This window comes from Melitaea cinxia, chromosome 12 (genome assembly GCF_905220565.1).
Source record: "Melitaea cinxia chromosome 12, ilMelCinx1.1, whole genome shotgun sequence".
Lineage (NCBI taxonomy): Eukaryota > Metazoa > Arthropoda > Insecta > Lepidoptera > Nymphalidae > Melitaea > Melitaea cinxia.
In genome coordinates, this window is record NC_059405.1 from 3,819,468 (window position 1) to 3,844,446 (window position 24,979).

Below are 24,979 nucleotides of genomic sequence, written 5' to 3' on the forward strand. Positions count from 1 at the left end.
GAACTTAAGAGACACCATCTTCCGAAAAAATATAATTGCATTGAGTGTTTTCAGTCGTGTTTTACAATAATAGTTACAACATATAACTACTGCTATCAATAAATAAAACTATTCTTACATTTTTAAAATATTAATTTCTGTTTATAGTGACATGTATTAAAACAAAATAAAATAAACTAAATAATTACAAATTATTATATTAAGTATAAACCAAATGAAACATGCTGTGTGGTCACAGCATTAAAGAATATAGCCACCCCCTCTCTTCCCGTGGGTGTCGTAAGAGGCGACTAAGGGATAACACAGTTTCGCTACCACCTTGGAACTTAAAAAGCCGACCGATGGTGGGATGACCATCCAACTGCCCAGCGTGGTGACTATGGGCAAAACACACGAGCTCACACCATTTTTGGCGTGACTTGTGGAGACCTATGTCCAGTAGTGGACTGCGAAAGGCCGATGTGATGAAACCAAACGCCGGCTGCACGCACGAAAAATGATGACTCATTGTAGCGTTGCGCTCGTTGTCTCGTTACGCTGATTGTACGCTTGCGCCGCATCTATCTCTCCTCCACTCGATTGGCCTATGCGTCCGAGGAGATGTTTTGCTATGACATTTTCACGTAAAACTATCGTCCGTAAACCAACTTTACAAACAACCAAGTTTTTTTTAAAGATTAAATTTTCAAAATTAATTTTAAAAAATTTTTAATTTTTAATTATTATTTTTTTTTAAATATTCACAAATCAATAAAAAAGATTTGGTTAGTTTTAAAAATATTCAATGGGGTAAATAAAATTATAATTCGTGTAAAAATTTTAAGAATATTCTTTACGCTACAATAAAATTGTAAAATCATATCATTCAGATATATATTTGTGCATGCCTGCGTGGTCTGTTTTTATTAAAAGTTTTCCAAAGAGATTTCCGGATAAGTAATGCACGTCGCAATATATCACTGTCTTACTTAGGGTTTAACTTGTGAACTTAAACTGAATACATGTAACATTCGGAATACGTAACTAGGAGTTTGCTTCAAACTTTTTAATTTAACTGTTATAAACCTTTTGTAGCTTATAGACATCTGCAAACTAAGCTACGGTAATCGCTTACCATCAGGTGAGCCGTACGCTTGTTTGCCGACCTAGTGACATAAAATATATATATATATATATATATATATATATAGCTATGTACTACATAAGACACTTGATCAATATAAACAACGCTTAACATATTTATTGCAACGACAAAGAAAATACATAAATATTTCGAATTCAGCGTTCTGAAAGAATATCTTTTCCACTCCATCACATCATTTAGGAACAGTTTACAGATATACGAACTTGACCAATGACATTCATCATTCTAAATACCACATATCAACTACAATTATTTAAACTTCGTTGGGTCATAATCCATATTTAGTCAATTAAACAAGGCTAATGTAAAGTGTATTATATGATGCAGTACAATGTGGAATATACACAAAAAATTAAAATAAAGATCAGGACTTTTCTAAACAATTTTAAACTCTTGTCAAATTAATTATAACACATTTGCAATCATTTTTTTTTTAATTTTTTTGAGATATTTATTTATGTTTAGTATGACAAAGGCTAGAATATAAAGAAAATACTTTAAAACGGATTTAAACTCTACTTTTAAACTCACGTCAACTTTTGTTATACCACTTTTGCATTTTTTAGTCTATATCTATAAAAGATATTTAACGTCCTAAATAGTCTAGTCTTTAAATATACCAAAAAAAGCTAAACATTACGTTAAGCTTTTAAACTATGAGCTATTTTAAATATAGCAATACTTTCTAAACAGCTACAAAAGTTGATTAGTAATCATCTTTTTATTATTATTTAATGCCTTCTTTAGCTACTAGCATTATAGTCAAAACCGACGCTTATGGTCTTAGCATTTGTGTGTCATTGAACTCTGACACTGTATTTTCATTAAATAGTTTTTTATTGCAAATCAGATATTAACTGCGTTAAGATTATAAGTGGTTCCTAAGTTTTCCAGTTCCAATTAGTTCTTAATAGTAATAACTTATCTTCATCTATTCTTTCTGAGTATTAAAGGTGTCGTCGGCATTTTAGTATACACTTAACTTGCGTCTTAAAATAACCTACACTGATTTTTCTTTGTATTTAGATAGACGAATCTAATATTATTTCAGCTACACGAAGAATCTTTTTCTTATCTACACCCACACAGTGTATATGTGTACATACACACGGATGTGGATGTAATTCTATTTTCAAAATGAAAGAATTAGGCATTTAACATTTAGACAAATAATAATTGAAATTGATATTTAGGTTGTTCTTCATAATACAGACGATGTTAAAATTGTTTTTGATTAACATATATAAAGGGCATAAACAATAAACAAAATAAATAAAATAGTACGAGCTAGTTAAAAAATAATTTCGAACAAATTGCAATCGAGAATTTTTAATATATATAAAATGCCGACGTTGAAATACTTTCGAGTGACCGTTGTCACTCGTATATGTATTGGCGAAGTAATTAATTCCATTTCAAATAGATTTATCTATACTAGTATACAAAGTAGGCAATATGACTTCTTTTGTATTTATTATACACGATTAATTATATAATGTGTTCATTTCATACAGCCTGTAACAGTCTACTGCTGGTCAAACCACTCTTTCTAGATATGGGAGAGGTGTGAATTCGATCCATCACCTGCTCCATTGCGGGTCGACGAAAATAGTCCTAACATCTGTAGTTACATTCTGTCCGAAGCATGGTGGTGAGACAAACAAGAAGAAACACTCCAACGGAAAAAATATATATGTAGAAATACAAATATCTACCACGAGTGTGTGTGTGTGTGTGTTTCTGTGTGTATGTGTGAGTGTGTGTGTGTGTGTGTGTGTGTGTGTTTGCTGGCGTTTAAACGTCTTCTCGCATCAGTACACCAGAACGGTTGTTATTTATTATAAGTTTATCTTGAAATTACAGATGATTGATATACTACTATAGGCAGTTGATTATAGTGTTATTACATTAATTTTTAAATTTATTGCCCTGCATTTCTATTAAGAACATTAAAGCGTGACAGTGAGAAAAATAACAGCAAGAGACAAAGCAACACTAGGACAATAGGACATCAAACAAGGACAAGTGGGGGTGCAGCTAGACACTACAAAACAATAAAACTATATATAACAGAAAAAAATATTTTTTGTTTGATACATACTTAAAAAGTCCTATTGTATATTAAATGTGATGATTTAAGCGATAATCGAAGTTGTCGACGGTTCTGGAATAGAAACGCTCGGAAATCAAATGACTCTCGCATTGTGAACGCCTCGACTCCATTACGGCCTCATATTGTTGTATTAAACACTCACTTCGTAGAGGAAAATAATGAGATGAGCTTGTACTATATAAATACCCAAGCTTTGAAGCATAAAAATATTTCTTTAAAATTCATTTTAATAGAAAATGAACTTATTATTGAACAAATGTGTTCAACTACGAGCACGGGTTTATAAAAAATCTAAAAATATGTATTATATCTGTAGGATCAAAGTTTCTATATCATCTTCCATCCTAATCACCAGACTACTTCAATTACATCAAAACAATTATATTGTTAAATTATGTTGTTATTTCAGCGATACCGAAACCCCAGTTCAACCTTAAATAATCTAGTAGCTGAATAATAGTTTACAAATATTGAAACAGATAATGTTCACAAATATAATAGAAGTTAAACATACACAAATATAATAGAAGTTAAACATAAACAATTACAAAAGTTGCTCAACTAATACCGCGTAATATCTACGTACCTAATGTTAAATGTACCTACAATCTACATACATTTATTTATTCAAATCAGTGTTTAGAAAATTCGGGTATCGCTGCTGAAGTTTACGGGCAGTCTCTAAATGTGCAAGAAGCTTAAATTTGTAGAAGGACAAATAACGCAATATACATGATGAAATACATAATAATACAAAATTACTAAAATTCAACCAATGACTTACTTAGACATACATAAAGTACATATACTTAGTGGATGGAAATGTTAGAATCGTCAAATTATAGGTATGTATATTCCATACAACTGCAACAAATAGGATATTTTTAATGTATTCGTTAGTTTCAGGAAAGTGTGTTTAGAAAAACTTGGTAATACGACGTTCGGTGATTTAATTTGTAATTATTACAAAAAAATACATATATAAAATAAACGACCTTTCGTTTAATTATTACTCAAACTAGTATATTAAAGATAATTTATCGTTTTTGAAAGTAATTAAAAGCGGAAACTGTTACTAAAAAGGTTTTACTCAATTTACCTGCATAAATATAAAACGACTCTTTTATTTCAAAAGTTAAAAAATTTCAGCAAGACCGCTCGACAGTGCACATCTGTGAAGGAATAATGGCTTGACTCTCAAACGTTAATGTATCTTTCAATAATTGGCCTTTCAATTATTTTGGCTTGTAGAGGTTAATAATATAAAAATATTGGCAATTAAAACAGTTAGTATTGGAAATTTTGCGTGTGATAAATATTAATTTTAAGTATAATCGATTCAATATTCAATAATAATTGTTTTTGGTCGGAAATGAAAAACAATTGAAATAAATTTTCATCGAATATAGCCACCCCCTCTCTTCTTGTGGGTTTCGTAAGAGGCGATTAACGGATAACACAGTTCCACTACCACCTAGGAACTGTAAAAGCCAATCGATGGCGGAATAACCATCCAACTGCTGGATTTGAAATACACAGGCCGAAGACGGGTAGCAGCGTCTTCGTTGCGACAAAGCCAGCCCTGCGGTCACCAATCCGCCTGCCCAGTGTGGTCTATGGGCAACACACATGAGTTCACACCATTTATGGCGCGAACTCGTGGAGGCCTATGTCCAGCAGTGGACTGCGACAGGCTGAAGTGATGATGAGTGACTTATCGCTAGTACAACGTAGATAGTCGATAGAATAATCAATTAAATTCCTATTATTAGTGATCACGAGAAAAGCACTCGACAGATCTCGATCGAATCTAAATGGGATCACATGAAAAGAACTAGCTTTCAATTATTAAAAAAAATATATATCAAAATCGGTACTCCCAGTAAGCAGTTATGTGGTAACACATATATAAAATACAGTCGAATTGAGAAGCTCCTCTTTTTTGATATAGTCTTTTGTAGTTTTCGGCGTTGGGCGTTCATTATTTATTTAATCATTATTCCATACCATAAATTAAAATAGAATCAACAGTTTCTAATTAAATGTATATAAATTTATTCTAAATTTATATATAACCGTCCGAAAACAATAAAATATACATAAAATTACGATATTAACGGGACAAATTTGAAGGTTTCTGTTTGTACGTAATTATTGAAGAGTTTGTTTAAATTAAATGAAACTCTGTTGCCTATATTTAAGACTCATTTTAAAGTAGCACGCATTTCATACCATTACTTTTAATAAAGGAAAATAAGACCTTTAAAATGTATGGGACTGTGAATCCTAATTTAGTGATCCTAATTATGTATAAGTCCATTGTTCGAATTATTTTATTACGTTTTATATTAAACGTATAAATTCATTTTAGACGGATTGGTTTTAATTTGGACCTTTTAATTCTTAAGACTTCCTTCTAAGATATTTTATAATTAGAATACTAAAATGAAAAATTACAATAAAAAAATATCAGGCAATGGCTGTTATAGTTGAAAAAACATTTACCATAATATACCATTAATAACCTACTTAGAATTTTTGAGAATACATATGAACAGACATACAAGCATACATACTAACCTACCGACACAAATTAATTATACCGCAGTTAAATAAAAATGGAATAATTATCTTTTATAATTGCATTAAAATGTAAATGAGATTTGTTTGTACAAATGGAGAGGAAGTCAAATTAAACGTATTCGCTCACATTTACATTAAATTGCTAGTTTGTAAGTTAAATTTCAAACATCATAGCTTTTATCATGTATGCTTTATAAAATGGATAGTTATAAATGTTTTTATAGTCACAAGCGTTATTTTGAAAATATAAGAGCCAGATTAGAAAAATATTTTTGTTTTAAATTTTATTTACAACAACAACAAGACGTTTACTCTATATACCGTTTAATAAATATACATTATAATCGAACAACCATGATGCCATGATTTCTATAAAGTATCCGAAACGTCGGACATTTAAAAACTTAAAAAACGGCAATAAAATCCAAAAAGGTGGTTCATTATAATGAGTGAAATTCGCGTAAACATTGGGAAACAAATATACATATTAAGATGTTTTTGTTTGTTGTCCAGAATATCTGAGACCGTTATTTAACCTTTTTACTAGTACCAATGAAGGCGATATTAATATGAAAATATTAATTAATAATTCTTCACCAAAACATTTGAACTGAAAGTGTTACATATTGTTCAAGTACTAACAATATCATTACACTTAATCCAGCCAGCTAACAAAATTGAATATGACTAGCGCTTTGTACGAAATTCACTAACAAGCAAAACGGATAACTGACCATCTCTTTTAGCCATTTCATAGGTAATTAAGATAGTTAGTGTGTTATGAAACTTCAACGCGCAGATTGTGTCGTTAGAGTATTTAGTTGTTCATTTTGTCCCCTAGGACTCAAAGGTTCTTGTTACTGTATGTTGCTTTTACTGAATAGTAAAGAGATATATTTTCGAGAATCTATACATTTGATAAAATGGTAGGAAATTTAAAACTATAGATTGAATATTTTTTTAAAAGAATACTTGGGGTGTAATCTACAATCGATACCGAAGCCAAAAATATAGTTTTTAGAATTTTTGATAAACTCAAAAAGTACTGAATAGATTAACTTAAAATTTGGCACGAATATTATTAAGAAGTCGGGTCAACATATAGGCTACATATTATCACGCTATCACCTACGAGGAACGAGCAGTGAACCTTTATTTCTTCAACGCATTCTGTAACAACGTGTAATCTTACGACGCATATTTGAATGTTGTTGTTATTGTGTTAATAACCATTCTATAAGCTAGCTTCACACTATAAATAAAGACATTCTGCGGTATATTTAGTACCAGCATTGCACCCGTGCGAAGCCGGGGCGGGTCGCTAGTTATATTATAATGAGAACATTGTTATTGAAAGCAAAAACATTAAAACATTTACAAAGTCGTATTTGGTACCATGTCAAACCAAAACGCCTATATTACTTTTGGTCTTTGCTTCTATCTCAATATCAATATGTCGATTATCGAGTAGTTAATTTAAAAAAAATACACTTTAAACTTACACGTCTTAAATATTTCGGCAATCGATAGCATATTTGAGTGCTACAGTAATACTTTACGTGATTCTAACAATTTTATAAGCTGTTTAAACCGACAATGAATTTTATAACTTAGTTTAAATAGCTTAAAAATGATCATTCCAAAACTTTGCTTACTAGAAACGCTTTAGGCTGTAATATGCCACCGCTGGGCATAGATCTCTTTCCCCATGTACGAGAAGGAATAGAGCTTAATCCACCACGTTGCTCCAATGCGGGGTGGCGGATATATTTTCTACTGTGAGTAACGATCTCTATCAGGTGTACATGATAACAACCGGGATCGACGGCTTAACGTACTCTCCGAGGCACTGTGGGGAGACTCACAAGGACTGCACAAACACCCAGACCATGGCAAACATCTGTATGGCCAATACAAATGTTTGTCATGTGCGGGGATCGAACCCGCAACCGTCAGCGCAACAGCCACAAACCAGTGCCATGACCGTTGGGCCGACGCGTCGTTGTTTCACTAGAAACACAATAAGTTAATATTAAAATGTTTGTCATAGTGTTATGAAGGAGACGTATTTATTTGGCTGAATCGATGTTAAAAAAGAAATTGAGATAAATTTCACAGCGAAACAACGGTCATACATCTCAATGTATCGCTTGTGTATCTAATACATAGGAAACTTCAAGAGATATCCTAGATTAGAATATCTAAAGTCATTATTTAACCTGAATTGTATATTAGTCCTAGCGCCTGTATCATGTATATACATGTACTTTTTATGTATACGTAACTCTCCATTTTTATAGTTAAATAAATATATTGACATATAAATAAAACTAATGTCCAAGGGCAAGTAAAAGGCAAGCGGTCACGCGGTCGATCACCTACGCGTTGGACAGACCTCAAAGCTACGACACAGACCTCAATAGTCCAGAGTTCTCGAGACGCTGAAAACCGCATCAAGTGGAGGCGTATAGCGGGGCTATGCTTTAGCCAATGAATCGTCGTCAACCACGACCACTCTGTCAAGAGTGAACGACTAAGAAGAAGAATAAATAAAACATAAATAATATTTAATATTATGAAATTATATAAAATATTAATTGCAGTTCATCATTAACGTTATTTTAATTTCGAAGGGGATTCATAATTAACATATTTTAAGCTTGATTATTTTACAGATTACAAAATTAATGGTATTTTATAAACATCATAATTTATTTTTTGAGGCTACCCTTAATTTAAGTAATGTGTAAACGATATTAGACTTTATACTTACGAGTTTACGAAGGAAAATTTGAATAAGAGTGTGTATCATATCATAATTTTCGGTTAGCTTAAAGATATAATAAATCTTGTTCTCCGGGTGAAAACGCTTGGTATTGAAAATGAACGTGGTAAGGGTCTTTGCAACTCATCACTCTAAACGGCTTATTAAATTAAATATTATTATCAGGTCACATGAAATATATTATCTTCATGAAAAGACGTAAATTATGGCTCAGTCGATAGTTTCGATGGGCTACTTAACAGATGCAAAATTTTCTTAAAAAATATTGTTATAGCTAGAAAACTATTTTTTATACAACTAAGTTGGTATACAGCCCACTTGATGGTAATTGGCCACTGTATGCTATGGACGCCTGCAACACCACAAGCAACGCAAGTACATTGCTTATATTGCTGACCCTACCCCTAACCCTCCCAGGGAGTTTTAGCCACCTTGCTCATCACACAAACATAATGCTGCAAGAGTGTTATTGTTCAGCTGTTCCTGCTCTATACTTTAAGCCTGAAATTTTCTGCTGTGCTGTAATCTCATTAATAATAACTTGACGAAATGCTTCTTATCGGAAAAAATCTAAGACATGCACATTAATCTTTATCATTCAGTTTAAGCTTTATAAATATATACTTCTTAAATCGTATTAAAACACTTACAAACTAATGTTATTATTACTAATTATTACTTATTAATTATTGATTTAAGCATATGTATTGAAATTATTATATACCCTTGCTTACAGAAGAAAATACATAGATATTATCAATATCAAATAGTATGAAATCTTGAAACATTTAAGTAAAATTTTATATTAAGCTATGCTTATTTACATACTCACTGTAATATGATAGAACTATCATACTTACTCTGTAAAAAATGTGTTGTCTATATTTCATCTACTCTGCTAATGCTACGTTATAAAATTAAATGTACCTTTGTTTGCAAACAGCCAAGTTATGACCTTAGTAACGTTGTAAGTTATTTCCTACCGTATTGTATTGTGTTTTATTAATATAATTATATTGATAATATTTTCTAACGAGTTAGAATTTCCAATAAATTATTCCATGCCGTACATAAAAGGGCTTTCACTATCCGGATGATAAAACCATTGCCTAAAATTATTCTCTGATTCAATTTCACTATTTGTAACAACATAATAATATTTCGAACAATTTTATCTACGATAAAAAAAAAAACTATGAAGGCGGCGTATCAACTAAAAACTGTTCAAATGAATAATATATACATTGATAATATTTATTAACTAATTAGAATTTCCAATAAATTATTCCATGCCATACATAAAAGGACTTTCACTATCTGGATGATACAACCATTACCTAAAATTATTCTCTGATTCAATTTCATTATTTGTAACAACAAAATAATATTTCGAACAATTTTATCTACGATAAAAAACTATTGCTATGAAGGCGACGTTAAAATTTTTTTAGTAACCGGCTTGAAGAAAAAGGAAGAGGTTCTCAAATCAACTGTTTTTTTAATGTGTTATTTTGATTATTTTTGTAATCGAAAGATGGTGCTTGTCCTGTGGTCTCTTCTTAAATTTGGTGGAGATCTGAAGAGTGTTATCAAGTTATTTTTAATAATACGTATTAACTTTAAAAAAAATTAACTACCTACGTTTTTGTGAATGTAAGTTTGTCTTTTTTTTCCTTTACGAGCAAACTCAATTATATTTACAAAACTTCAAAGAAACAATAACAAATATATTGTAAATAATAACATTAAAATAAACAGAAGTTCATCCCAATGAGTTATACAAATAAAGCACGTTATCAAAGAAATGGGTCGATATAATTGCTTCATCCAATAACCAAACAAACAATTAAAATATAATTGAATTTTACCCGCATTTCTCTCAAGGGTCGAGTGATGGAGCCCGTCTCGCTTGTCTAGTGCAGTTCGTTTACTTTTGAATCGATTGAAAAATATTTTCTATAGGTCAAGAATTTGTCGATCAAGAATTAGGGGAATTTCGTTTTTAATTATTATTTTTTTTTTTTTTTTATACATAGATAGGCTGGCGTTTGACCGCCATTTCACCTGATGATAAGTGAAAATGCGGTCTAAGATGGAGCACGCTTACCTAGAAGTAACCTATTCACTCGCGACTAATTTAGATCACGTCTTGTAGAAATAGTTCCTGGATTTTTTTTAACGCTAGCAATATTTACGTGCGATTAAAATTGAAATAGTATAAACTAAAAACCGTGTGGCATCGTGGGACCCCAGATAGGAACGAAGTTCCTTATTATAAAGTATTAATTTCAAGTTCTATTCGAGGTATAAAGAAAATAATTATTCGGATATACATTTTTTATTATAATTTTTTTTTATTGATAAAATTGAAAAAAAAACTTTATAAAATTATATTAATACCTTTATTTATAATGATGTATAAATATATATAATAATTATCAAATGATACAATAATACTAGCAAACTGCAATAATTATAACAGTCATCACGTAAACACTGTATAGCCATCATACATAACAATCTTATGCTTTTTTCGGCTGGGGTACCCCTCCGTGACGCCCCCAGGAACTTCGTTCCAAAAATAAATATTTTCAACATACATACGTTATTCTGTTCGAAAGGTAACTTTAATATCTTTGTTTTAGTAACAGACGACTGGTATACTCGTATCACATCAGCCTTTCGCAGTCCACTACTGGACATAGGCCTCCACAAGTTCACGCCAAAAATGGTGTGAACTCATGTGTTTTGCCCATAGTCACCACGCTGGGTTGGCGGGTTGGTGACCGCAGGGCAGGCTTTGTCGCACCTAAGACGCTGCTGCCCGTCTTCGGCCTGTGTATTTCAAAGCCAGAAGTTGGATGGTTATCCCGCCATCGGTCGTCTTTTTAAGTTCCAAGGTAGTAGTGGAACTATGTTATCCCTGCAGGGAAGAGAGGGGTGGCTATATTCTTTAATGCCGTAACCACACAGCATACAGGTAGACTCGTATATACACATTCTTTTAGTAGCGTAAAGCAGGTTCAGTGCCAACAGTCCTAACAGATAATGAAAAAATAATAATTAATAATTTACACGATTATATTTATTCGATTTTATTCATTAATTTGCTTACACATTATAATTTGCACAGTATAATTGCTATCAACAATTAAACAGACTACGTATACAGATCCCATTTCCATCTGTATGCAAAAATTGCTCGTTTGAATAAATATTTACTTACAAAACGAAATTTTATTTTCACTAAAATCAGTTTAAATTCTGATTATTAAATTATAAATTGTGGTATAAAAATGTAGATAAGATTCTTAAGATCTCTTCCAGGCATACATAAGGTAGAGAAAATGGTATATTACCATCTGTTTAACAGACGCACCATATCACTTGTCAAAATTAACTATAATTAATCTTTAATTGATATACAAAAGGGTTAGTTTAAATGTCGTTTATGAAAATCGTCGCTAGAGATAATAGAGCCATTTACGTTTTGATGCCTTCTTAGTAATTGTCTCTACGTTGCGTAGTATTATAATCAGGACCGTGTAATGGGTCGACAGGAGTGAGACTAATTGTCCTACGTGTGCATACATTATGTATTTAACCCTTAAAAATTTAAAAGTATAATAAAGATGAAATATTAAAACGTCAGAACAATTTAGGATAAAAGTAAAATGTAATTTACCACTTAGTTCCTGTTCATGCTTCATGACTTAATGGTATTTTTTAATTTGATTGTGTAAATATACGAAAAATAATAACATAATAACTACCTATATTATGGCAATAACCAGGTCTAATTAAAATAAGAAAACATATTCGCAGGTCCTTATAAAAGCTATAAAAAGCTCTTCACGTTTTATTGACCGTCAAACATTTAAACAGCAAAATACTATAAATTTTTAGTGCACACAGATTTAAGTAACGAGTTCTATAAAAATATGAAACTTAATTTCTATTATTTATTTATTTATTTATCTATCACAATAAATGTAGGAAAATAAAAATATATCCTGTTCATTTTTTCTTACAATTAATCTCTTATGTATACATTGTTATAATAAATGTATTATTATAAATCAATCAATACACGAAGGACGTTTGTTATACTTTAACGTTATAAGAAGAGAATCGACGAATATTTAAAACAAATTTCTCACTCTGATTGTTTTTGCAGAATTGTAACTAGAATTACAATAAAATTTAAAATTCTATTTGTGTCTGCGTTTGCAAGTTTATTAAGGATCATTTAGCATAACAAATCAAACTCGTATACAAACGAACATAATATACAATAATATAAGACTATTTGCGATATAACAATATTCGTGGTGTAATAAATCAGAAGTCGAAATTGACATTAAAGTAAGGCACATAAATATAATTTTATATATATTGATACGTGAAGCAAAACTTTATATCCCTTTTTACGAAAATTTAGTGGACGAAGGAGTGTGAAATTTCGCGCACTTGTAGTTTATATAGAGAAGGAGTGGAGAATGTTATTTTTTTTTTTTTAAATTATGCATAAAAGTACATTAAATCAATAAAAAATATTCCACACACTACGATGTATTTAACACACACACATATATACTTTTTTGTTTATTATTATAGAATTATAGTATTTGACAACAGAATATTAATAATGTTGAAACTTATAATTTAAATAAATTATAGTCGAATTTCGACCACCGGGCGACCACTAGTATTTATTAATAGGTAAAAGCTATTTCTACTAAACTCTACAAGGCTGATACGACCTGTAAAGCATAGAAACAACTTGACCCTATCACGTTACCTTCTCTGCAACAAAAACAATATATATCTCAATCATAAAGATGATACATTATTTATGTTTTGAAATATAGCTTGAAAGTAAACAAAATTCACTCACGGCGCTCACAATAGTTATCTCATAATAGGAAAGTATCGGAGCGTAACAAAACCATCCACTGTGACAATTAATTTTCATATGACTCTCCTTCATGAAGATAAAAAGCTATTGTTTTGAATAATAAATCTCAAAGAAAAACTTAATATATTATTTATCCTTTGTACTCTTAATACAGAGAAAGGTTAGTTAGTTAATGTAAGCTGTTGTGTAGTTTTAGTTAATGTAATTAAAATAAAAATAAACATTGATATACTTCACACACGCACGGTCATCTGTTCCTTAGGTAGGAGGCTTAACGCTCGTATTATATTTATTTAATAGGTGTTATACTTTTTTGGAACAAGAAAACTAATAGAAAAAACAATCAATTTAAATCATTTATTTCTCAAAAATAAAAGCAATCAAATGAGAAATAGTGAGCTTAGCATTTGTGTTCGACTATTACGTTGTCAAAATATTCCAGTGAATAGAACACATCAAACTCTTCCAAAAGGAACCGCTTATATTTCAAATTTAAAGTTTATCTCTAAAATGCTCGTCGCAATCATCGTCGAGTTAAACATTAGGAGTAACTAATAAAACCTCCTTGTTTCCCAAGCCGTTGAGGATTAAGTTATAAGAGAACAAAGTTATGGTCTACAGTCAGATGATTACCTTTTTTTCTGTTACAGTGCAGTGCAGTGCTTCTAATAAGTTTTTAACCGACTTCCAAAAAAGGAGGAGATTCTTAATTCGATTGTATTTTTTATGTATGTTACATCAGAACTTTTGATTGGGTGAACCGATTAGAATGAATTTTGTTTTAATTGAAAGGTGTTGCGTGTCAATTTGTCCCATTTAAATTTAATTGAGATCTGACTAGTACTTTAAGAGCTATATCTAATATTGCGTATTTACTTGACTATTTTTTCGTCGACTTACATTGTTTTAAACCGATTTTGATGATTCTTACTTTAATTGAAAGCTAATGATTGTCATGTAGTCTTGTTTAAATTTGATCGAGCTCTGACTATGACCTTTTTTTCGTTTGCGAGCAAACATAATTATTGGTATTGTATATCTAAAGTCCTTTCAAATATTTCCCAAAATAGAAAAAATGCAAACACATTCACTTAATTTTTCTCCGTAGTGTTAATGAAATTTGATGGATAAGGCTTTGCACGGAAATGCTTTTGTAGGCAACACAATCAATCTTGGAACCTATTGTTGTCCAGAAAATCCTTTCTACCGAAATATCCATACGAAAATTCTTTCATGTGTAATTTTAAGATATTACCTAAAACCTGTGCCTAAGGGTAATCTGTAGCAATAATATTTAAGTCTAACCTGATCGAAAAAAATCTTTATTTTGTTTATCTGATACTTCGTAAAATGTTACGACAAAATTTGAAGCTGAAATTGTAATATTAAAGTGCCTTTATAAAAAAATACTAAATTACAAACTATAACAAAAGAGGTTTCATCGTCAAATAAGAAATGTTCAACTTACATTTTGTCCGCGTATAATAAGTTCATTTTTTGACATCAACGGTAAATTATTTAAAGTTTCTGGATAGATTAGATACGTAAGACAAAAATGTGTTTTCAAATCTATTTTAAGATTAACACGTTAAAACGCGCCTCTCAGTTACTTTGATTCTATTTAAATTGTATAAATGACCCAACGATCCAATCCAACAAAATCCAAATGAAAATAACATTTAAATTAGTGTTAAGTTTTTTTTTTTTTTTGATATTAGTAATGTCCGCCATTGAGGGTTCTACCATTAAACTTAGACATTTAGTAATCACTGCACTTAATATAAAACTCTTTTAAAAGTAAAACTGGTCTGCATCTAACACTTGGATAAAGGATAAAGCACATAAAGTTTAGTATCATCCTTTGAGGCTTATAATAAAAGAAATTGTCGCTAATATTAGTACAGCGTGGAGAGTTCAATATATTTTAAGTTATATTTAGTTCTGAAGAATTCAAAACGCACTTTGATGCCATTTTAATGGTATTTAAAAATATATATTTTTTTATCATTTGTTTTAGTTTTAGCTTTAATACTTGTCAGAGTATATTACTATGTTTATCAAGAATTTAGATTCAGTGGCTCACATCACATGTATAACTAATATTTCGTACTACAATTAAAAAAAGGAAGGAGTTTCTACTCAAATGTTTTACTTTTCAAAAGAAATACACATTCCATTATTCATTATATCTTCTTTTAAATTAATTAAATCTATATTCTATACAATAATACTACCCAAATTCACTTGAAAAAATGCTATCACAAAAACACTTATCACAAAAATGTGATCTAGAATTGTAATAGTTTTCATTACTACGCATAAGAATACTCAAGGTGAGATTAAGACAGTTACATTCCCTCTCTTTTGTTCCTCTCACTCTGTCTCTCTCTGCGTTTTATTTTTTGTCCTACTTTTTTTACGGTAGAAGTGAAATTATACTAATTATATTAGATAGTTAAAATACATGTAAAGGTAATATGAATAGCTTACTCTTGAACAGTATAATAAAAATTAAAAATATGAAAAGTAAATTACTTCCATACTAAATTAAAGAAAAAACATTAGCAACGACGTTAAAACATCTCCTTATAGCTAGTTATTTGAAACTTGTTAAAAGAAAAAACACACTATTCTTTATGCTTTCATCATTAAAATAGACAAACTTTAATAAGTTTTAATGAATCCTTCGTTCTTTACAAGGCACAATATACTTTTAACTGCTTACTTTACAATATAATAAAACACTACTTTAACTTCAATAAGAACATTAAAATGTTTTCCAGCTGTCACGAAAATAAAATCAAAATTCTCAACAAACAGTATGTTACATTATTGTTAAATCCTTCGAGAAAAACTTTTAAGTGTAGCACTCGTTAAAAGTAAAACGTTTCGAACGATTTCTCAAAATAGATTTGTTTTTTCTACATTAAGCAAACCCTTTTACGCTGATGACGTCGTTTTAAGAATACTTTTATTTGAAATACAAACTGTAAACCGTTTAAGAGCCTTTATAATGATGTCATTCGTATACGACCGTCCTAAAAGACATTGTACTTTCAGGACTAAGAAGTTTGATTTATGTAAAAAATGGTCACTTTATTTATTCGTTTTAACCATTTTAGGATTTAAATCTATCTAACATAATAAAGAGCTCTTCAGAAGACTTAAAAGTCAACAATATATATATGTTTGTGTTTAATGTAAATCAACACATATATCTTCATAAGATGGGATGTATCTAAACTTTATATAATATCACAGTCAAACAATACTGAAAGGTCCAAATAATGTTGTGTTCTTGTGGTGAATGAGGTAGCCACAACATCTGTGCGCTGACAACGAGGGTACGATTGGCAATTGGCTCGCAATGCTCATTGTGTTAAAGGTGTCCATAGACTACGGTAATTGCTTACCATTAGGCAAACCGTATGTTTGTTTGCAATCCTAGTAGTACAATATAACATCTGTTTTGAGTTATACATGATCATTCTTATAACCAAAATATATTATAAAATATGTCAATACAAAGTTATTGAAACTCTGAAGAATAGTCAAAAGTTTAAGTTATATAAAACTACAGACATTATTTTTGACTCAATACAATTACCTACTTACCTATATATATATATATATATATATATATATATATATATATATATATATATATATATATATGCCTCAGTTGCCACAGTTGACTCATTACATAGAATAAAACAAAGTCGCTTCCCGCTGTCTGTATACTTAGATACTTAGTATACTTAGACTATGCAAAAATAATATAAATTTAAAAATGAAAGGAAAATCTTGGGTGTATGTTTTTTAATACGGTCTTGATATACATATAGGTTTTAAAATGTTGAAATCCTCATGATAAGCCCTTTAATTGATACTCATATAGTAATATCCAGGTTTTTTGACGTGACGACGTCTAATAAATCGATGAACGCTGGCTGCATGCACGAAAAAGGATGACCCGTTGTCCCGTATGTCCTCTATTATTAACAGTGATATCTTCTAGACAACCTCCAAAATTAGAGAAAATGTTGATGAAATAAACAATAATATATGAAAGTTAATTATTTAAATTATAATACATATTATACACAGTACTATTAAATTAAGTAAATTAAGTTCAATTTTCTTTAATTTATTTGTAAAATTAATAAAAGCATTTAATACACTACATTTACTTGAAAAGCCCGTAGCCTTTGTCCGCAAATAACAATCTCACACATCATATTTAACACTTATACATATTGCTATAACATTTGCAACGAAAAATCTTCCACATATTACTACAATAGTACGAAAACACATTTATACTGAGCTTAGACAATTTTTTTGTCAAACAAAGTTTTGCGTCTACCCTACTTATTAAAAATCGCTTCTCTTTATTAATTAAATAATACTAACATCGATGGCATGGTCACAAAGATGATTACAAAAATATACGGGTGTAAGCGAGATAGGTAGGTTGTGTTTATTTGCTCAGTGTAGTTAGCAGTATACAGGTTGTTATGGAAAATTAGTTAATATCTAATATATAAATTTCTCGTGTCGCGGTGTTTATATTTAAACTCCTCCGAAACGGCTTGACCGATTCTCATGAAATTTTGTGTGCATATTGGGTAGGTCTGAGAATCAAACAACATCTATTTTTCATCCCCCTAAATGTTAAGGGTAGTCCACCCCAATTTTTTTTTCATTTTTAGATAAATTATTTATTTTTTATTTTATTATGATTTGATCCTAAATTTTCACCCTTTTACCACCAACCCCTATTTTTAAATAGCGTTTAGCGGCAAGACAACGTTTGCTGAGTCAACTAGTATTCATATATATTTTACTTTTATTTATTGATTATTCAAAAAAACATAGCAATAAAATATATATCATACATACACATATTTACAAACACACACAACAACTACTGGGTTGGCAGTTAAAAACAGGTATATTAATATATATTGTTCTAGTTACGTGCACCCACATGTTTAATAAACAAATTTTATGATCATCATCACCAAAATTGGCGCAGTTACATTACGAATATGATGATACAGAGTTGCTTGCTAAAATTCTGGTTTTAACGGCGGTTGCTGAATATAATACAACCTGGCCAGGAATTTTCCAACCTACCTATTCGCGATTTATCTTAAACGTTCTAAAGAAGATAATTATTTAATTTTTATCTATTAATAATATTAATTATCAGATGGGTGAAGATCACATTGGTTAGGTTTAAATAACTTCATTTCTCAAGAACATTAATTACAGTTCGCTTATGAGCACAGTATTGTTCATATAGATACTTTATTAAATATGTAACAAACAGTTCGACCGTATTTGTTTAAATAGGTAATGACAAAAAAGGGAAAGGTAGCGATAAAGAATCAAGTTTTTTATTTGTTTAATGCGAGAATTATCAATTTTAGTAAGTAGTAGGATAATGTGCAAGTTTATAAGTAACTTTTATTGTGATTGTATTTTTTTATTTATTTTTTTAAATTTATTCATTTATGTTTTTTATTTTAGATCCTATACTATAACGTGTAAAGAAATTTAAACAAAAATACGCTTCTCGAAAGTAATTTCTTAACAACATTAAAAGTCTCGAAAAGTATTCGATGAGAATTGTTGAAGATGATATTAGACAAGGAAAAGTTTCAAACTCAAAACTTTTGTTAAAACTAACACAAGCTCTACCTCAATATAAAAAATTTATTCTTTAAGAAATACAAACGTATTTGAAAATGTTTTCTTTTTTATTAATTAAAATAAAATTTTCTAATTTTCTTACACTACACCTTTTAGGTTAACTCCGCCGTTGCCGGTCCCAAGCCCGGATGTGAAAGGAGGAGGGTTCGTGAAAAGAACCACTCACTGGTACAAACCAGCGGTTTAGGCTACCAGAAGCCTTAGGTCTCCCTAAAAAGACTGGCCCTGTGAGCACGGTTGCAAAGATGGCAGCCCCGTCACCGTGATCGGGATGCTGTGGGCTAATCACCTGCACATTCTTAAAGTAACAGATTGTGGAACCCTCAAAGAGAAATAAAGACCGATCCCCCTTATTACCGATGACCTTTAGCGCGAAATTACGGACACGGATTGGATGTTGGAATGTCAGAACCATGACTCAACCTGAAAGGCTTCCGCAGGTAGCCAAAATCATGCGGGACTACAGCATTCATATCCTAGGATTAAGCGAAACGAGATGGAACGAATTTGGTGAAATAACATCTGATTTTGACTCGACCCTTCTGTACAGTGGAAAAGAGGATGAGAACGCAACTCGGGAGTACGGCGTGGGGCTGCTCCTAAGCCGTAGCGCGAAGAACAGCCTTCTGTCCTGGAATCCGATATCGGAACGAATCATCACAGCTCGGTTCTCATCTAGAGTCAGAAAAATCACTGTGATCCAATGTTACGCCCCAACTAACTCGGCATTGCCGGATGAAAAGGAGAGTTTTTACGAGCAGCTGGAGTCGACCTTGAAGAGCACAAAGAAGCAGGATATAGTAATCCTGATGGGAGACCTGAATGCCAAGATGGGCTCAGACAACGAGGACCGAGAGCATTACATGGGACGCGAAGGGGCCGCCGGAGTAATAAACGAAAACGGAGAACTCTTCGGCGACCTGTGCTCTGCACACGATCTGGTGATCGGAGGAACCCTGTTCAAGCACAAGGAGTGCCACAAAATCACCTGGATTTCTCCTGATGGTGTGACCCGAAACCAGATCGATCATATTGCGATAAGCAGAGCATGGAGAACATCGCTACTCGATGTTAGGAACCATCGCGGCGTGGATGCGGATAGCGATCACCATCTTGTTGTTGCTGATGTACGTCTCAGGATGGCAGCAGCTTGACGTAAGTTTGAGAAAGCATCCAAAAAGTTCAATTTGCAGATCCTGAGGAGCGAAGAGGGAAGAAAGGAGTTTAGTATCTGCCTTCGCAACCAATTTGAACTTTTGAAAGACCTGGAAGACGAGGACATGGACGAAGCTTGGGAGCGTATGCGTACTGCCTTCACTAAAGCCGGCGAAAAAGCCCTAGGCTATAAACACTCCAAACAAGAACCTTGGATGTCCCAGGAGCTGTGGTCTGCAATAGAGAAAAGGCAGAGTATAAAGCTAGACCTGCTGGCCGCTAATAACTTTACCACCAAAAAGACCCTCGATGAAGAATACGCAGCCATACGTCTCCAAATTCGTAAATTGGCTAGACGCGACATACGACGCGCCGCCGACGAGCTAGCCGACCGGGCCAACGCAGCAGCCAAGGTATCAAACATGAGGGAGTTGTACGACGTCACTAAGCGTTTGTGCAACAAGTCACGTCCCTCTAAAAAGCCGCTGAAGGACGCCACGGGACAGCTGCTTTGTACTACAGAGGAGCAACTTAAACGATGGACCGAGCACTTCTCCAACCTTTTAACCCAATGCCAAACTCAGTCGCAATGCCATGCCAGTTTAGAATAAAGTAAGTAAACGGTTTAAGTGAAAAACGGTTGAAAATAAAACGATAGATTTTTCAAATCAAGGTTGTATAATTTTTAAGAATATATATAACTAGCTGACCCCACAAACGTTATTTTGCCATAACACAAAATTTCAAATATTTTTCTCAATTTGATCGCAGCACCAACTGTCGGGACAAACTGAAATTAAAATAGAATAATATTTAATATTTGATGCTGCGATTTTAGCGCAACCTACTGGATCCAATGTAAAACATTCCAAAATTAACAACTACTTATAAATGAAAATTTTTAATTATTAGTTAAATAAACATTTTCCAGTGGACCAAATTGTGAATTTAAACCATCCTCAAATCCTCTTGAACTCACACAATTTTTTTTTATCAAAATCGGTCCAGCCGTCTAGCAGGAGTTCAGTGACATACACACGCACACAAGAAATATATATATAATAGCCATAACCCATGGAAAGTGATTGACTATAGTCATGCGAAGTTCTATTTTGAGAATAATAAATGATGTTTTAATATATATATTGAAATAGATGCATAACTAACTATGTTTGAGTACGTTGTCGTGAGGACTTCCTGTATATTTGATGAGATAATTTCAACCATTGCGGCTTTCAGGAGGCTCAGTCACACCAAAAAGAAACTGTTATTGGTTTTCCTTTTCCGATTTGCAATTTTTTCCACAGCTTACGAGTCTATGTAACATATGATTATCAGTAATCCTTCTTAAAAATAAATTCAAAAAATTTAAAAGCTAAATAGAAGAGACATTAAAGGGACTTAAAGTAAAATAAGAAAGACATGGAATATAAAAGTCACGCAACAAAACAAACATTCCATAATTTTGGTCATCATCCTAATTAAAAATATTTCTTGTGTATAATACGTAACAAAGATAACATTTTCACTAAGCTATAAAATAACAAAATAACCTTCACACGACATATAACTTAAGTAGGTCTAAAATCGAAGGAAGCTTATATACTCTTCAAGAGAAAGTGCCAACTGGCGTAAACTCAGCGAAATATGCCGATAATATTAAAATTTAATATTATGAAGTGTAAGACGTCGTGAACTTGGATATTGACAACGTTATTGATAATCTCATTTTGAAATAAACTTTAGAAAAAATACGAAACAATTTATAGAAAATGCTTAAAATATGAAACTGCTGAAGATAATACACTGGCTAAAGTTATTAAAAAGCAGAGTATTTGAACACACGAAACTACAAGAACGCTAGCTAGAAGCCTATTAAAACAATTAAATGGCTGAACAAACTATAGAGGACATTATTCACCTCTAGAAGAGTTTTTCTAAAAACGCTGTATCATGCGTCATTTTTTTTTCTGGTATTGCGGTTGCTTGATGGTATGTATGGACGTAACCAAAAAATGAAAACAAGTATGAAAAAAGTTAGATGTGGAATTCTTGCATATTAACAGAAATGTTTAAAAAAGTTTTCGTTCTAATTTCGTTCTCTAATATTAAATATTAACGTTTTGGATATTACACATATGTGAAGTTTATCGAACTATATGTTTCCCAATGGGGCAACACTCTGTATCCCAGGTACAAAATAATAAATATTTAACGTTCAAATCATACAACTATGGCCTAAACAAATATTTGTAATGAGGTCATGCGGAAATAGGTAACCAGTTGCATTAAATATTTAGTAAAGCAATTTTTATGGGAAACCAATTTGGTATACATAGCGTTTTAGAATATTTTTCAAGACCGTTATTAAAAATAACTTAATAAAAATATTGAACGTGATACAAGTACAAAATGGATTTTTATTTTATTATAAGACTAAAATCTCTAGAATCATCGTCTATACCACATTTAAGGGCATTTTAGCTTCTCTGACTCCATTATAGAATGGAATCCGTCTTATCTTCGGATCAGTGGAATCTCAAGACTGCATATCAACTATATGGCAAATATTTTCCCTTTTCGATCCTTTGTTCCATTACAGGTAAAATACCTCTAATGATGCGGATGACCTGCTTTTTTATAAATATCATTATCGAAATTCTTCGCGATAATATTATTTTTCTGAATATTGATAGATCATAGATCATTTTTTTTTTTCTTTTATATTAATAATAATCCCTAATAGCATATAGTAATTATTTCGCTCCTAATTGATACGTATTATGTTGAAGACTAATTAGTAACGAACATTATGTGTAGCTTTTTTATATAGAAAACTGCTGGTGTTGTCTTCGACTATTATAGCCCATTGGTAGCCACATATAGTTTTCATAAAAAAAAAGTTACTTTCACGACATATTGATAAGCGTTCTAATGTTTGGTGTAAGTTGGAATAGGTCAACTAGCAAATATACACTCTCCATTATTTACCAAATGTTACAAAGAGACAAAAAATGCAATATATTATTTTTCTTATTTTGTGCTACATTATTTACGAAATTTAATTTTAACTGAGGTAGAGCACAGCAGGAAATTTCCTGCTCAAAATATGGAGCAGCCCGACTGGGGTAGTACCTCGACCTTACAGAAGATCACAGCTAAATAATACTTTTTTCAAGCAGTATTGTAAACCTGCTGGTGAGTAAGGTGACCAGAGCTCCTGGGGGGGGGGGGGATTGGGGATTGGCTCGGCAATGCGCTTGCGATGCTTCTGGTGTTGCAGGCGTTTGTAAGCTACGGTAATCTCATACCATCAGGTGAGCCGTACGCTTGTTTGCCGACCTAGTGATATAAAAAAAAGTCAACATTCTAGAAAGACTAACAATTCGTATGGCATTTCTCTAATTTTATTACTTGCCTTTCTCAGACCATTATAGATTTTATCAGATATTATATTAGAATTATAATAAAATATTTTTACTGTACCTCTGTAAAGGATTGTCAGTGCCCATTTTTCTATACAGAAGGGTCACTGGACTGCGAAAATGTGTAATTTTTCCCAAGACCTTTGAAAGACCCGATAGAAAATGTCTTTTATCAATAATATTAGACTTATTCTTTTTTATATCAACTAATGGAAATTTAGTACAGAAAGGTATTATTAATTAATTTATATTTTATGAATAGTGAATGGGTGAGTGACTTAGTAGGATATCTAGGAATATTTTTTTCATTTGTGATTTAATTCACAATTTTTGAATTTATACGTAATAGCTTACGCAAGTACATATTTGCTAATCCGCAGCGTAGCAGTGTGATGGATCAAGCTCCGAACTTTCTTCTAAATGGATAAAGAGGCCTATGACTAGCAGTGGAAGGTTACAGTTTAAACCAATCAATCAATTAAAATACGTATATACGTGTAGTATAAGTGTAGTATAAAACAAACGGAAAACAAAATAAAATAAGTATAAACTTTCTAAATATTCATTTACATAATAATGTTGACCAGGAAAGTTTCAAACAGTCTTTGAAGCTAAACAAAGTTTTTCCTGTTAGTGTTACCTTTTCTTAGGACTAAGTACGGAAAGGGTGTCATTTCGTTAAGGCTCTCCTGTCGTGCCCTCTAGATAAATAAAATTTCCACACTATAAATTTGCACAGCCTTCCTTCAAAGGGATATTCTGTAGGTGATATAGATCACGTTTTTGCATGAAATAAATCCTGGGCCTTTTTAGTTTCATCATCCCAAGTTTGGAGATTCCTTAGGTCGTTAGGGGTGGGCGAATCCATGGTAACCTGTCAAAGTTCCGTGGATCTAAATTATTTAAACACACATTTCATTACTCCACCTGTAGCTGTGGATTTCAATACTAGGGCTGCTTTCAATACTAGGGCGGCTTTCATTTTTATCTACTCATGTCTCACCAGACCTACCCAGCTTTTCATTTGAAACAGTCTCGCAGGAGGATATTATGAAGCATGTCCGGTCTATATCAACTAAAGCAATTGGTAGTGACAACCTCAGCCTCGACATGATTCTTCCGGTGCTGGAGGACATTG

General features: G+C 31.8%; 1 protein-coding gene across 1 annotated transcript in view; it reads left to right on the forward strand.

Annotated features, from left to right (window-relative positions):
• The window catches only part of LOC123658660 (craniofacial development protein 2-like), a 32,640-nt gene extending 11,613 nt beyond the window's left edge, over positions 1–21,027 (forward strand). Inside the window, 2 exon segments of the mRNA XM_045594020.1 lie at positions 19,358–19,429; positions 19,573–21,027. Of these exon segments, the coding sequence (XP_045449976.1) occupies positions 19,358–19,429; positions 19,573–21,027 (1,527 nt within the window).
• The last annotated feature ends 3,952 nt before the right edge of the window (positions 21,028–24,979 follow it).